The 16,784-nt window shown below is 38.1% G+C and overlaps 1 protein-coding gene across 3 annotated transcripts in view; it reads right to left on the reverse strand.

The window, feature by feature from the left end:
- The window catches only part of AP1S3 (adaptor related protein complex 1 subunit sigma 3), a 58,971-nt gene that overhangs the window by 2,872 nt on the left and 39,315 nt on the right, over positions 1-16,784 (reverse strand). For 2 of the 3 annotated variants that reach the window (XM_045575532.1, XM_045575531.1), the window contains one exon: positions 11,604-11,741. In XM_045575532.1, the coding sequence (XP_045431488.1) occupies positions 11,604-11,741 (138 nt within the window). Of the gene's footprint in view, positions 1-4,145; positions 6,640-11,603; positions 11,742-16,784 lie in introns of those variants that run through there. The other variant, XM_036421298.2, reaches the window with a different exon arrangement.

A 16,784-nucleotide genomic window follows, 5' to 3' on the forward strand; every position in this document is an offset into this window, starting at 1 on the left:
CTTCTAACGCCACTTCTAACAAATAGACTCGCCCAGGCCGTGGTATTTTGTGGAAGAGCACACTCAAGGGGCCAAAGAGTCGCATGTGGCTCGCAAGCCGCAGTTTGCCGACCACGGCCTTAGCCAAATGCAGAAAATAGTCACAGAATCAATGATTTCCCCCCACCCCAACCCGCCAAGATTATCAGTCCCTTTTATTCAACACTGGAAAATATGAAATATATAAGAAATTCCACCTCCAAAATTAAACACACACTTGGTAATTCACCCTTTATCTACATTCCAGGAGTAGCACTTCTTTCTCCTCCTAAATGGTATCCTTCATTTAAAGTGCACTCAGTGTACTTCACTTGGTCATTTAAAAGGGTGAAAAACAGGCATGAATGTCATTCGGCTTATATTTTATACCAGTATACAGGCTCATCAAATACTTTTATGAGGAAACACTTTGATCAAGACAAGGTTTAATTAAACAAGTGGTTAGCACTGGGACCTGATCAAAGCATAAATGTTAATGTGATGATTATTCTTCCCTCTCATGTTTAAAGAGTGGTTCAGACTAGTTCACTTCCATGTTCCCATCTGACTCTGACATTCCATTCACTCCAAAGAGCAAATTTATTAGACTTGTTGGTGGGACATGCAGGAACAACATGAAGGCCCCCAATTCCTAGTTCATTTTGATGCTTAAATATAAATATGAGCCGAAACCGGTTTGGCTAAGTGGGTAGAACATCGGCCTGCGGACTGAAAGATCCTAGGTTCCATTCCGGTCAAGGGCATGTGCCTTGGTGCGGGCACATCCCCAGTGGGGGGTGTACAAGAGGCAACTAATTGATGTTTCTCTCTCATCGTTGTTTCTAACTCTCTATCCCTCTTTCTTCCTCTCTATAAAAAATCAATTATATATTTGAGAGACTGGTGGCTAAAAATCATATATATTTAGAAAAAGAAAATAAAGCCACTATTTCCCATCGACTCCAAAGTTCACAAGTTCAATTTATATTTGAATGGTATTTGGATGGCTGCCTCAGAAAAGTACCTAAATGTATTGATTATTTATTTTATCTCATAATATTTTGAATATAGAATGCATAGAGTAAAGAGGACTTGGAATAAAAATATCTATAAATGTAACACTTCCTAAAATAATGAGTTATATAGTATGCATAAGATTTAAATTTTCTTTCATATTAACTTGCACTATTCTCTTATATCTTAAATAAAGTTTTCAACTAATAAAGTATATATAAATAGTTTTCTTCACAACTCTTATTATATCACATGAGGTTAGGTATTGAAAATAGAACATAACTAATTTCATTCACTTTTTAAAAATGTATGTGCCTTGATTTATTTATTCATCCACTCATCATTTCAGTTTAGTCTTTAATGTTATAATTAGCCAAAGTCAACCTCTTGATAAAATATTATAAAAATTTGTTTCTAGAACTTAAAAAATAGTTATTTATAAAAACAGAAAAATATAACTTAACCAGTTCATTAGATTCCTCAAAATTATTTAATTCTACATAAGTGAAATTAATACATATAGTTTGACTTTTTAAAAGTTTATTTTAGTAACAAAATGTGTATTTTAATACTTTCAAATTTTGACTGCATTATTTTCAAAATTATTCTTCACTATACTTAATTTTTAAATTTATTTTTGTAACATCCTAAATATTTCAAATGACCCAAATTATTTTTTAAACAATTTTCTAACCAGAAACCCCTTTCTACAACCACATTAGTTCTTTATTCTTCACATTTATGTAATCTTAAATTTTACAGATATTTTCCCACCATAATAGAAACATTTTATTAAAACTGTAGGCTTCAAAAATTCATAAGATTTTTTTCCCCTCCAAAAAATATTTTTCTTAAACTTTAAGTCACCATTGAAACAGTATGAGAGTTATCTCACATTTGGAACCAAGTGTACTCATAATTCTTTCTTTTCTCCAGCCTAAATGTTTTATTTACTTCAAAATATGATCCGGTAAATTATGCTGATATCTTTTTACTAAACATCCATTTTATGCACAGGATTAATGAACATTTCAAACAACTGCAAGTATAAAATATGAATCAAAGTTCTCTTATAAGTTATACAACAAGGTCAGGTATAGCTCATAAACCTCGTAGAAGTAGCTTCTGAGGTCCTGCTAATAAAGCAAAGGCCCCATAAGTCACACGATTGCAGTTGCTCATTTTACCAGCCTCCATGGACACTCTCAACATTTCCAAAAAAAGGTGCCATTTTTGAATAATATTAGTAAGCAGATAGGGGTTTTGTCAACAACAAGAAGATAATTCTAATCTAGAGGACAGTTAATCATAAATGTATCATCTCTGATTAGTCTACCTTTGTTAGGAACTAGCATAAGGAGAAATGTTTAAAACCTTATCTATTCTGTAAAGTATTATAGCAAAACAAGCTAGTTGACAAAATAGTAAATTAACACTTTGAAGCAATTAAGTTATGATGGAAACACTGCATAAGTTAGTACTGATAGCACAAATGCTAGGTGGAAATGTTGAGATTTAGTGAATATCTGAGTTTACTCACAAAGAATTTAACAAAAACAAAAAGTTCATCTGTAGGCCTAAATTCTACATAAAATAATGTTTCCTTAAAATTAGCTAGTTAATATTAATAAAGGAAAGAGAGCAAAGGAGAGGCCAGACATTATAAGCATGGTCATCTGGGCAGCTTCACGCACCTTAAGGAACTATGGGTCTATTCCCTGCAGACCACTGTGGGGGGAGGATTGAACAAAGGGGGAGATGGGTGAAGTTGGGTGACACAGGGAAGGTGCTTGCCTGTCTGTTAGCCTAGGGAACAATGGGTTGGCTAGAGGCTAAACCCCATTACAAGTATGCAAAATTTTGAGTTAGTTGGTTAGTTTGAAGAAATTTTCTGGTTAAAATCCCCAAATGAGTTTTCATGCTCTTGTTCCTCTTGTTTGCTCTTGCTCTTTCTTGCTCTATGATCCATAGTCACCCCTGTATGCACCAATTCTCTCTCCATAGCCATGAAGCCTTATTAGCCACATGGCCCATGGCCATGCTGACTCCACACACAGGATGCTGGACTGGACTGGACTGTATTCTAATATGGAACAGAAATTCTGGGCAATGACCTTAATTCTGGCCCTACTGAACACAAGTTTGGACTTTGTCCATGATGAGATGGACAGAGATGGGACCTTGGAAGTCCCTTTAATCTTACATAATCAATAAAGCTTTCCACAAAATCCCATTCTTCTGTGGGGGCCTCAGGAAATTCTTTCCGTCACGGCACCCCAAGAATTCCACTTCCACTGATAACAGTAGTACTACCAAAAGGTGAGTCTAATACAGCCCTACTGTTACAGTCCTGTTTTTTACTTTACTTGACAAAATAGATTATGATTGTTTAATACCAAAGTACATTGTCTTTAAATAGAAATTGAAAAAACTTTTAATGACCCTCTTTTTGCAAGTTATTGATAGTCATTGGCTTGCTTTTACTTACACTCCAGAGCATCTGACTGAATTTAATCCAAAATTGTGGGATCTATGTGGGGAAAAAAATGTATTAACATTTCCCAAAAAAGTAAAGTTAAACACAGTTCACCAGTGATGTTTCATGGGAATTATCATGTGAATTCTAAAGAAGAATTACAGGCTCAGAAGAACATCTATGTATGTTTGAAGAAAAGCTTTACCATTATTTTAGGAAGTTTAGTATAGAAAAAAACAATAGTTTGAATAAATTAAAATTTAACTTGTTTTATCACAATAAATCCTAACCTTACATAAGTTAATGAAATAAAAGAGGTTCCTAGTTCTAAAGAATGATCTGCTTCATTAACTATGGGTAAAGTGATGAGATTATAAAAATGTGGGGAATGGTAAGAAAGAAGTCAACAGGAACAAAGCAGTAAATATTCTTCCCTCATTTGCTGTCATCTACTTGTGGAGTTTCTCCTTGATGATAAGCACCAAGAAAATGAAGATGTCCTATTAAAGGGACTCGACGTGGAATTTCCATGTCAAGCATAAAATCTGATTTTTTAAAAATTTATTCCTTAAAGCACACTCATGTTCCTCACTTAAAATTAAAAAACAAAAAAACAAAAAAACATTTTATTTGGAAGTTTTATAAAATTTAATATTTATTATATTTTCTTTCACTTGGTAGTTTTATTATAATCATACATTACAAAGAAAACATAATGATTATTTTCACCAAGGCTCACATAAAATGCCTCCAAAACCCCTCAGCTTTACCCCAGCGTGTCATATTGTTATGTTCATTTTCTATGTGTGATGCTGACATAAAGCCCGAGGAGCCCCATCTATAGCTAGGAAGTCTCTAATTTCTATTTTAATATGAAACAGAAATTCTGGGCAGTGGCCCTACTTTGTCCATGTATGTAAAAATGAGGTTCAAAGTCCATCTTTACAAAACTTTTTTTTAAAAAATAGGGTTCCACCATATAATAATATTGAAAGCTAAACCACAAACTGAAGAACTTAGTGATCAGAATTGATAAACTTCTATCTGATGCCATCATTGTAATTACATGATTAACCAAGGAAATGTTAGCTATTAAAAGCCCAATAATTACTTTATATGCTAATCTGCATTATTTCCATTTAATGATAGTTATATTGAGAAACTGGTCCATTTTCCTTCTTCACTGCTGCCTTGCCATTCTTCCCTAAACATCTCTGCCAAGATTACTCAGTGAGAACATTTTCCCCTCATGGTCTCTAAAGGTCTATTGGATCTCCTAGAAGATCCAATAGCAGGCACACTCTTAGAAAAAGCACTTCCTACCCACTGCAGTGTGAATGATATCAGATCTCAGCACTAACATTGAAAATGCACAGGTAAGAAATCAGAAGTGGGCACTAGGATAAAAGCATTGCGAGCTATTTCCATACAAGGTCTGATCACATTCACTACCTGGTTATATATAATAGAACTTTCATTCCAGGAAGCATGGAAATGACATATTCACAATAATAACAGTCAACAGCAAATATTTTCTTTGGGGTCAGGAAAGAAAAGAGTTTTATTATAATCTCCCATACGGCAATAACACAGGGTGGGGCAAGAGTAGGGCTACAGTTGTGAATATGAGAAACGGAGTTTATTACTTTATTATTGTTTATTAACTAGAGGGGCTCGGCCCTTGCAACCCCAGGAGCTACCTCGGCTCTGGCAGCCCTGGCTTCATCTGGAAGGTCGTCCGGAAGGTCGTTCTGCTGCTCAGCCTTCTGACCTAATTAGCATATTATGCTTTTATTATTATAGATAATTGTATCATTTTCCATATGAACAACTGTAAACCTACTTTTCCACCCTGTCTTAAAAGCTCTAAGTACACCTAATAAACATGTCTTCAAATATCTTAAAAATACCTTAAAACATAGTTAAAACAAAATCTCTTCAGCAACTAAGAGTGCTTTGTAACATAAAGATAATTAAAATAGCAATAATAATAACAACAATTATTACTATTGTTATTTACCTCTATTATACTATTTTTATAATAAGGGAAATAAGCCATAGACACTATATCTCCAGATGTCTAAAAACCTTAATCAATATATAGAGTTTATAGAAAACATGACCTCATTATATTATCCCTCACATTAAATTAAAAGATAAAATTAAAACCCCAGCCAAGAGAGCAGCTTCCAAGGCCTCAAAAATACAGCTATCTTTGGTTCTTATACTATCTTTGGTTCTTTTCCTTCATTCCAACCCTGAAAAATAAATAAATTCAGGACAGTAAAAGCAGATACATTGTATTGATATCTGGACTGAAATTTCATTCATTATTATCAAGTGTATTTAAAATGTCAGCACTGCCCTGGCCGGTACGGCTCAGTTTGTTGGGCATTGTCCCGTGCTCCGAAACGTTGCCATTTTTATTTCCAGTTAGATCACAAGCCCCAGTTGGAGGCTCAATGTCCAGGTTGGGGACTCGATCCGCAGTGGGGGCCGTGCAGGAGGCAGTCAATCAGTGTTTCTCACTCTCTCCTCTCCCTCTTCTCTCTCTAAAATCAATAAAATCATATATATTTTAAAAATGTCTAGCATTACGTATGAACTCTGAACTATTAACATAATTTTAAATTATCAATCAGACAATTTCAAAAGCTAAATCTTTAGAAAAAGTATTGCTACTTCACATTCTAAAGCACAGATTATTACATTACAGTACTCAGCCTGTCAGTAGAGGACCAAATGCAGCAAAAAAAAAAAAGTACTACCATAAATGTATTTAAATTAGCTTAGAAAATTACATGGAGTTAGCACATTACAAACAAGTGTTCAGTCTATGGAGTCATGTGGCTGTTATGTGAACATCCAGAGCTACAATAAGTATTCATATTGTATGATACAGGCAGTGTATGATACAGGCAGTGTAATAATGATAAATATGTCAAACAACTTCAAATTTTGCTAGTTAACAAAAAATCCCTTTTAACTTATTTTTGGCGTGGTGCAGGAGGCTCTGTCCAATGACCGGAGGCGGGGCATTGCTTCTTTGCAAGGCCAGAGCATGCAGTGCTCAGCGACTTCAAGAAGGTGCCCAGTCAAAACGTCGGCTTGTTCATGTACTCTTCCAGGGTCTGCAAGAGAACAGCGAGTTAGAACAGCTTCCCTTGAGCTGCATCCTATAGCAGACTGTGAAATCTTTCCCATATTCCTTTGCCTTTACTGAAAGGTAGTGTTGAAAAGTTCGTGTGAACTTAAATCTCTGCATTCTGATCAAGAAGGATGGTTCGAAGTTGAGTGCCATTTGTATATGCACCCATAGGGCTCGAGCTAACTAAAGATCAACTGAGGAGAAGCTAAGCCGGATCACAGACTGAACGTCAGACAAGAGCAACGCTAAAGCAACAGCTACAATATATCACTGCTGACTTCAGAGGAGTGTGCCTGCTAAAATGATCATGAGGCACATGATCACCAGGCACATGTATGAGAGATATCAAATTCTATTTGTGGAGCATATTTACTGTTGCAGATATTGTACAGAACATCTTCCTTACACTTATTGCCAAGATATAATGAATACACAATCATAAGTCTTAAGATTTCCTGCCTTGTATCTTGAGGAGGTTTTCTTCCAAAGTATAAATTAGGTTTCTTCATCTTCCTCAACAGTTACCAGGTTTGTGACATGCTACAAGGCCATGATTTTTGTCCAGACTTCTTAAATGTTTGAGTGGCTTTACAATGACAAGCAGAGTTCGAAGGTATGGTGATGACGCAAGCCCTTACCATGCACGATGGATGGACTTTTCTCTTGCACTCTTTCCTATAATATCTGTGTGTGCAACACAGTGGGTTCTGGGTTAAATCAATAAGATTAATCATGGGGGGAGACTTAGGTAATACCCCTGCCTTTAACAGCTCAATTTGTGATGCTCAACGCATTCTTAAGCCTGAACCCCAGGACACGTGGTTCACTTGACCCTGCCAGGAAGACAATCAACCAGTATGGGCCAAACAGATGAAAGCCAAGACCAAGGCCAAGCCAGATTGTTCAGAGGATACTAGGGTTACAAATTAGGTGTGTTTCAACTGGTTTTCACCAGCTCCATTTAGAACGCCAGTGTTCCTCTTCTGAAAATCCTATGGTCTCAGGCTATTACACCTTAAAGGTGAACATTAACCAATAAGAACTGACACCCCAAGACCTCTGCCCTCTATCTCCTTTTATAGATGCTGCCCATGTCTTCACAGTTAGCAAGGGTGTCGCATTGACCAGGGGCCCATGCTTGTTTTGTGGCACCACTTATAAAAGAATGCAAAGTTACAAATACAAAATTGAGCATAAAGATTTTGAAAATGGGAGGGGGGGGGGAGAAAATGACAGGAGATTGCAAATTTTTTTAAATGTTATTTTATTGTTTAAAGTATTACAAATAGTAGTACGTTTCCTATTTTTCCCCATTGACCTTCCCCTAGCCTCCCCTACACCCCCCTCATCCCCACCTCCAGTGTCTTGTATTCATTAGTTATGCTTATATGCATGCATATAAGTCCTTCGATTGTTCTGTTACCTCCCCCCTCCCCCTAACCCTTCCCAGCTTTCCCCCTGTAGTTTGATAGTCTGTTGGATGCTTCTTTTCCTCTGTATTTACTTTTGTTCATCAAGTTATAAGGTTCTTTATATTCCACAAATGAGTGAGATCATGTGGTATTTTTCTTTCACTGACTGGCTTATTTTTCAAAGATGACAACTATCGCAAAGTCCAGAGCAAGAGTGCCCAACACCCTCTATAATGTATTTATTGTCTGGCTACTTCTTCTTTGTAGTTAAGATACCTGGGAGTTGTCACCTTGCTGACTCCACAATTCATTGGCCCCTACTTACAGGCACTGGTGAATTCAGTCTGCTAAGACTGCCTGGTTGCCCTTCCTGAGCCATGCTGCTACTCAAGTTACATGACCCAATAATGTATGAGGTTGGTATTGTCTTGAGCATGTAGGAACAGACTCCCTTCTAAACTTGCTTTCTTATTCTTCGGTCAAAACATACATGTTTGTCGCCCAAATTAGTAATCTCAGGAATTGCAACCTCTACAATTCAAGATCACTATCTTCTTTCTGAGTTTCTTTTTCCTTCTAATCACTTTGCACCTGTCATCTGCAATTCTTAGTTGTTACCTTCAAAAAAAGATACTGCCTAAAGCCATCCCCTACCAATTAAACTGTTCATTCACTTCCACATTATCAATATCTTGCCCTTGTATACTCAGAATAAGCTTTCAGACTTAAGACTATATATGGGGAGACAGTCTTTTTTTAAGGGGTCCAGAGAAAGTCCCAAGGGCTACATGCAGGTTTTCAATTGGGTTAAAGTGAAAGCAATGTTATTACTTTAATCTTAAGGTTACTCCCTTAATCTTTAGTAACTTCAAATATGTGTTTAAGTCCCAAGGACAAAAAAAAAAAAGCATTAATTTTTTTTCCTTATGTGATTATATTACTATGTGCACTCATTTAAACTTCTCTGACTAAACTTACAAAGCAAACTAGATATACAAAGTCAATTTTTTAACCAGCTTCCCAAATGTTCATTGACTTAGCCTGTATCAGAATACCGATAATGTTGTTTTGATTTGGCAGGTGCTGTTAAATCAATGAGATTTATAGGGCAGTCGTGACATTGCCAGCTCACTATGGGGACACAGGGCCCCCAGAGACCTACTCATCAGGACTTTCCACTCAATCACAGGGGACACGAACTACCAATTAGTGTTTAAAATTGTGAAAAGGCTTTCTCTTGAAATACTTGCTTCCAGATTTAAATGGAACTAGAAATACTAGATATACTTCAAGCTCTTTAAAACATTTTCCTAGGGGGTGGGGGAACAGGGGTGTTCAAAATATCCTAGGTGTGTCTTGTCACCAACTCAAGAAATTTTAATTATTTAAGTGCCAAAAGACCCCATTTAAAGTCTGTTTCTCCTGTATTTAAAATATATATATACTTTTATTGACTTCAGAGAGAGGAAAAGAGAGGAAGAGAGAGAAATATCCATGATGAAAGAGAATAATTGATCGGCTGCCTCCTGCACACCCCCTACCGGAGATGGAGCCCACAACCCAGGCATGAGCCCTGACAGGGAATCAAACCTTGACCTCCACTGAGCCACACCAGCCAGGCAAGTCTGTTTCTCCTACAAGGAGACTCCACAGTAAGAGCCCTGGGATAGAATTATAAACAACCTCTTGACATAATGAAAGAAAGGTTGTTCTGTGGAATTTCCAAACCACTGATTTCTCAAGTATCTTGTAAAATTCCCTTTCCATAGCATTTGGAGGGAGTCAAGTAAACAGCTGAAAGTTTATGTGCATTTTTTGAGGTGAGAACACCTCGGGCAATAATTACATCGGCTTCCTACCCAGCACAGGCAAACTCAAACAGACGTCTTTCTCAGTATCCACGGACTGGTGCCCTAGATGGACAGGAACAAGTAATCAGCTCAAAGACAGTGCAAACACAGTTGCTGGGAAATCATTCCTCACGTTGTTTTATTAACTTAATCAGTTTATACTTTAAAACAGCAAGAAGAATGGCTTTAATGCCAATTTTTCAAAGATACTATAGTACTTTGTAACACTCTGGAATCTCTTGACCTGCTGTTATGAAAATAGAAAGATGGCAAGACCCATGGATGCTATGGGAAGAAGTACCCAGAAGCGGCAGAGCTGTGTTGGATTATTTCATTTAAGAAGTCAAAGGCCAGTGGGGGGATGCTCTATTTTTCAGTGTTCCTGGGAAAACTGAAGGGACTCGTGGAGGTAAGTTCCTTTATCCCAATCTGGACTACATCGAAAAGCAAAGCCCCACTCTACTTTATATGAGCACCACAGAGTCAGGAGCACAAACAAATGGATGCTTCAGGGCCCTTTTATACCTTGGCATGCAAGCCTCAGTATTCCCAATTAATTTATGTAAATCCGAGCCCATACACAGCCTCCCGAGGAGGTGTAAGAAATTTTAATTAAAATGATAAATGTCCTCTTCAAGAATAAAGCTCTACTTCACTAATAAAAAAAGGCTAAAGGAGTTCATCAACACCAAACCAGAATTATATGAATTGCTGAAGGGGGTTCTTTCAGAAGAGAAAGTAAATAAAGATAAAATTTATGAACAACAAATACGTAACTATCAACAAGTGAATCTAAAAACCAAGGGAATTAAAAAAAAATCTGATGAACAATATTAACTGTTGAATATAATAGAATCAGAGGTATGGAAGGGGAGTGAACTGACGATTCTTGGGGAAAAGGGGAGAGGGGGATGTGGGAAGAGACTGAACATAAACTGTGCACCTATGGATGAGGACAATGGGGGGTGGGGAAAGGGCAGAGGGTGGGGTGGGAACCTGGTGGAGGAGAGCAATGGTGGGGGGGGGAGGGAGAAGGAACATTTGTAATAATATGAACAATAAAAATTTATTTAAATAAATAAATAAATAAATAAATAAATAAATAAATAAAATTTAAAAAAAGAATAAAGCTCTAATAGCCCTGGCAAATGAGATAACAATGGGCTGCTATTCTCCTTTCTGGGGCAGCATAGATACTTTAATGAAAGTTTTTATACCCCCTCATAAAATTATTCTTATAAGGAATATCACCAAGTGTTTGATAGCTTTTTGATAGGGAGGTATCCTCATTGAAAAGATCCAACATGAAGAGCGAAGACTCTGGAGCTCAAGTGCCTAGATTCAAATGCCTATTCCACACTTAGTAGCTGTGTGACATTCAGCAGGTCACTTAACCTCTCTGTGCCCCAGTTTACTCACCTTTCAAATGAGGATAACAATACTACCTACCTCTTAGAGTTGCTGCGATAATTAAATAATTAAATACATGTAAGTTGCTTGGAAACTGTACTCAACACAGAGTAAACAGTAAGTGTTGGCTAATATTTAATTACCACCACCACAACAACCACTACTACCATCATTACCACCATCACCATCATAACCACCACCACCACCATCACCACCTCCACTATTATAATCATCATCATCATCTTTTCCCATTGCATGAGAAACTGAGTACTGACCTCCTGTAACATATCAGAATCTTCAATGGCTTTGACAGCAGATTTCTTGGACGTTTCCTGAATTTCCCCACCTATTATAAATTCATCCAGGATAAAATAAGCCTTTTCAAAATTAAAGATAATATCCAGCTCACAGACCTGGTAGGACAAAAAACAACAACAAGTGTTTTTATTAACCTGCAGTGATATCAAGGGAAACATATACCAGTGTCTCAAGCTTTTCAAGTAACACCCATGTGGCATACCAAAAATAAAAATATCAGATAGCATGTGAAGGACAGAAAAATGGAACTAGGGAATTGTAAGCCTTTAATAAAAGTAGTAAAATCACATTCCATTAAAGCAGAGCATGTCCTTAGTAATGTTTAATGTCACAACAAAAGATGTGAGACTCCGTGGAGGAATGAGGCTGCCCAGCTCATATTTCCATCTGCACAGATGAAAGCTGAGCCCCTATACATGTCAGGCTCGGGGCAGTGCTTCCTTTCTCCTGCTCTCTGCTCCAGAGTCTGGGCTCCTAGCTTTAGGACCCTCAGAGGGTCACACTTCAGACCTCAATGGTGCTAATTTTTCTCAAAATTATGCCACAGGCCAGTGGCTCTTAACCTTCAGAATAAGTCTAAATCACCCAGAAGCCACGTTAAAACATCACTGCTGGAGTTTCTAGTTCAGTGTGCCTGGCTAACCCCGAGAGTTTGAACTTCTAACGGGGTCTCAGGTGATACTAATGATGCTGGACGTGTGGCAAACCAATGACACTGCCATAGACCAGAACAGTCTGATAGATTTGGTCAAGTGAAGCAGTGATAAGACTACACCCCATAATCCAAATAAAGCTCATTTCTAATTATTTAACCCAATAGCCACTCAGGCACTCTCCTTGCTGTTCCCTTCAACTCACTGACACCTAACTTTCCATTCCCACAGCCTCCTGAAGGTCAGGAGATGGCAATATTTCAGTCCTCCCTGAGCCCTACCTCTCAGCAGACTGGAGCTTTGGAAACTCTTCACCAATCTCGTCCCTGACTGTGGCGATCCCATTCAAGGCCTGTCCTCTTCCTTCATCTCTGATGATTCCTTTTCAAGCTCCTTAGATTGTTTATCTCCCCTGCATTTGTTTAAGAAGTATTTCACATAGGTACTAGACTTATGGGGGGTAGGAGGGCAGAGATGAGCTCGTAAGGGATATAAATGCCTAATCACTATGTTGTAGACTTGAAACTACTATCATAGTGTATGTCAGCTGTAACTGGAAAATAAATTAATTTAAAAAAAAAAGAAAAGAAAAAGAAGTATAGAGTGCTTGGGACATATCAGGCAAGAGAAAAATGAAGGCTGTAAGAGAAAAAAGAAACTTGCAAAATGTGCATAATGCAATGCCATTTTATTTTTTAAAGTTTGTGTTATAGGAAAAATATGCACTACTTTGCAATTTTAAGCAATCTAGATAAAAAGAAAGCACAGCAGATCAGACACCATGCACATGAAAGAATGTAGGAGAAGTAAGCAGTTACCAGAAGTTGGAAGAAGCAGGAAATCGGGAGATATAGTAGCAAGAGCTGAGGAACCTCAGAGTTCAAGGCAGGCGTAGACCAGGAATCCAAGAAGGCAGGGACTTCATTAGGAGAAACCAGCAGCCAGAACTCTGCAAAGTGAACCTGAAACTAATGCAAGTTCTCTGAGAACTTCTCATACTCCACTCTCAGAGCAGCTGCCCCTCCCATGTCTGTAGGGCTCCCCAGCAGCCATGGGGGAATTTATTGACTGCACCTCAGTTCAAGGGATAGGGATAATGTGAAGTGGTGTGCAAAGCCAAATACACACAAACCACAGACACACTAGGCATGCACATGCACACACAACTTGGATTATACAGTTACTATCTCTAGGTCATAAGGAAAATAGATGTACAAGTTCTATTGGAATGATAGAGAACATTACCCATGAGCAGCTATTTCATATATAGCAACTCCAAAATTCTCCTTTGTGGCTATTTCTTGAGTCTAACCCCAAAAGCTATGTATCACAGAGTAAGAAGAGAAAACATTTCAGGGGAATCTTAGCCTAAATGCAGGTTCTTCAGCTACTGCCTGATTACTCAAATACTTCCTTTTTTTCTTTCTTTCAGATACTTCTAATTCCACCTTACCTGCCCTGCCCCAGAACACTTTATATTTGACCTTCAAACCTTATGCTTTACTATAATTTGGAGTAAGGGTCTTCTCTTAGAGCAGAATATGTGATGGAGCAAGAATATTTCTGGTATTTTAATAACTAAATCCTTTTGGATAGAGTCTAAGAAGGACCTTCCTTTCCTGAATTTCTTCTAAAGTATATACAAAACACATCAAGTTATATACAATAAATCTACTCAATATAAAACTAATGCAAGGTATAGCTAAATAGCAATGGACAATTTAGTAAGTATTGTTAACTGCACTGTTCCTTTGATCCTCACAATAGCCCTATGGGGTTAGCAAAGGAGATATTTCTATTTACCTCTTCCTACAAGGAAATTCCCTCCCTGTAGATCCAAGCACTTCAAGACAGCAATAGCCACACCTTCTGAGGACTTTGAGAAAACTGGCCAAGAGTGTGAGATGGGGAAATAGGCAGGTCTGGAAATGCCAGAGCAGACCCTTATCTACCGAGACCTGGAGCATTTATAGCTTCTATAAACTGGGGTTAATGCTACTTACTGAAAATCAAAAGATTAACTGGTTAATCCTTATAAATCTCCTTGGAATTGAAAAGTGCTAAAAAAACCAAAATACATAACTTAAATCAGTAGCCAGAGATTTTGTTTTATCTGTCATCAGAAGGTAATATTTTTCCAGTGCTGTATATAAGAGAAGCTCAGTACAAAGTTTTCTCTTAGATAACAGAAGGACATAATTCAAGGAAATCTTCAGTAAGGACAAAAGAGAAAAAGTGAACCAAAGAGCAATGTTCCTGAGAGATGTCAATGAGAATCAGTTCGCTTGGCTCATCACTGTTAATTAATAAGGATTGAACACCTACTGGGCAGATAGCCTTGAAATGCTCTTAGCTGCTCTTAGTTTAATGAAAGATTCATTGAATTTTTTAGTGAATTAAATTTTGGATCCTCCTAAAGGTCTGCCCAAACAGGATGAAAGATTGATGTTAGAGAAACAGGAATTCATTCTGATTCTCCCTGTATTTTAAACAAGCCTCGGGTTAGTGAAGAGGAGTCTAATTCTCTTGAGAAAGCCACATGTGCTGAAGTGCCCTCAATTTGGTCAGATAAGATCCAGATCAACATTCAGCCCCAGTTCACATTGTCATAGCTGGAGTAATCCAGAAAAACACAACAGGTCAGACCAGAGTGCAGAAATGAGGAGGACAAGGCGAATCCTGTGGAACTCCTGCAGGCCTTTGCAAAAGGCAGAGCCTGGAGGTTATTTGAAAAGGAATTACCAAAATGTCAGAATTCACCTGAATGACAGAAAGCATAATATCAAATAATATCAAATATAAAAATATGCTATTATGTCTTTGCAAATCTCTCTTTCAAAAATGAAAGAAAAAAACCTTAAGGGACCAGGAAAAAGAGAAAGAAAAGTGATCTAGCTGTCTCATTACTTCTATATGGACCAACAACCTGATGTTCCTGAAGCAACACTTAGGTCTTATCATAATTCACAAGGGAAAAAAGGGGGGAGGGGAATGATAGGGAGGGAAGGAGAGACAGCAGGAAAATTCTTTGAGAGACCTTTTAAGCATTCACTTTATAAAAAAAAAGTTGCAACACATTTGATGAAAACCCAACCAATACTGTAAATGCTGCCCATTCCATTAAATGGAATACAGAAAACTCTAGTGGAAGTAAGTGCTTCTAATAACACAAAATAAAAATCTTCAGTGAGCAAAAAATCATTTACCAAATCATTTTCCAAAGCCAATGTTTATGTATTTGGAGTGTGAACTACCTTAATTGTTTCTGGAACGGTTGCTAAAATATGGTCCACAGCTGGTTACAAGTGTTGAAAAAAACGAAGTCAGTCCTAGGTCATGATCATGAAAGACTAGCAGTTCAATGCCCAAGCAAATCCCGTGTGAGTGAAGGCTAGTACCAGGCTGGCCCATGTGACTGGAGCACTTGGGTGTGTGAGGGATGTAAAGAGAGAAAAGTGAGAGAGTGGAAGAAGTGGCCTGGGACCAAGGTTTAGAAAGCTTCAATAGCAAGCTAAGAAGATTGAATTTTAGATGGAGCGTGACTGAGGAGGAATGTCACCCTGGATCTATGGTTTGTAAGGAAGATGAGCTGAAACTGGTTTGGCTCGGGGGATAGATTATTAGCCTGTGGACTGAAAGGTTCCAGGTTTGATTCTGGTCAGGAGCATGTACTTTGGTTGTGGGCACATCCCCTGGGGGGTTGTGCAGGAGGCATCTGATCAATGATTCTCTCTCATCGATGTTTCTGACTCTCTGTCCCTCTCTCTTCCTCTCTATAAGAAAATCAATAAAATATATTAAAAAAAAAAAAAGAAAAAAAAAAGATGGTAACCAATAGGCCAGGTGAGGGCCAGAGATGAGGCTCCAAAAAAGCAAAAGTATGATCCAAAAAAACCCTATACTAGTTAGTGACAGGAACGAAGGAGAGGAATATTAGCCTAGTTTTAATAGACAGGCAGATTATAGTAAATGCTGGTTAAGCTCAAAGGATCCTGAGACACAATAAATTCAATCACAAGACAGAACAGAAGGTGAGTTTGGTTCTTGTTGCACTGAAGACTAAGATGATTGAGAAGCCCAGCAAAGAGCATTTTCAGCAAAGTGAGAAACAGTCACCTGGTGACAGGTTTCCAGGAGAGAAAATCAGGTAGACACAGCAGAGTAGGAAGAGCAGCAGGGCATTTTAGGGAGCAGGAGGAGGGAGGCAGCTCAGGGGAAGAAGCCAGGAGGGGCCATTAGCAGAATTCAAGGTCCTGGCAACATAATAAGGAGCAAATTTAAAGAAAGAATCGTGGTGAGCCAGGGTCCAGTGCTGCAAGAGATTAAGCGAGTGAAGATTTAAGAAGAGTCACAGGTGTTGGCCACGAGGGCGACGCGGGGGGTAACTGATTTCCTTGGTGCCTCAGAGGTGGAACCAAGCTGTGAGCGGCTGCGGAGTGAATGAGTTCGGTGGATTGGGTCACCTCCTGTAAGACATTACTGGGG

This window comes from Pipistrellus kuhlii, unplaced genomic scaffold, assembly GCF_014108245.1.
Source record: "Pipistrellus kuhlii isolate mPipKuh1 unplaced genomic scaffold, mPipKuh1.p scaffold_m20_p_7, whole genome shotgun sequence".
NCBI lineage: Eukaryota > Metazoa > Chordata > Mammalia > Chiroptera > Vespertilionidae > Pipistrellus > Pipistrellus kuhlii.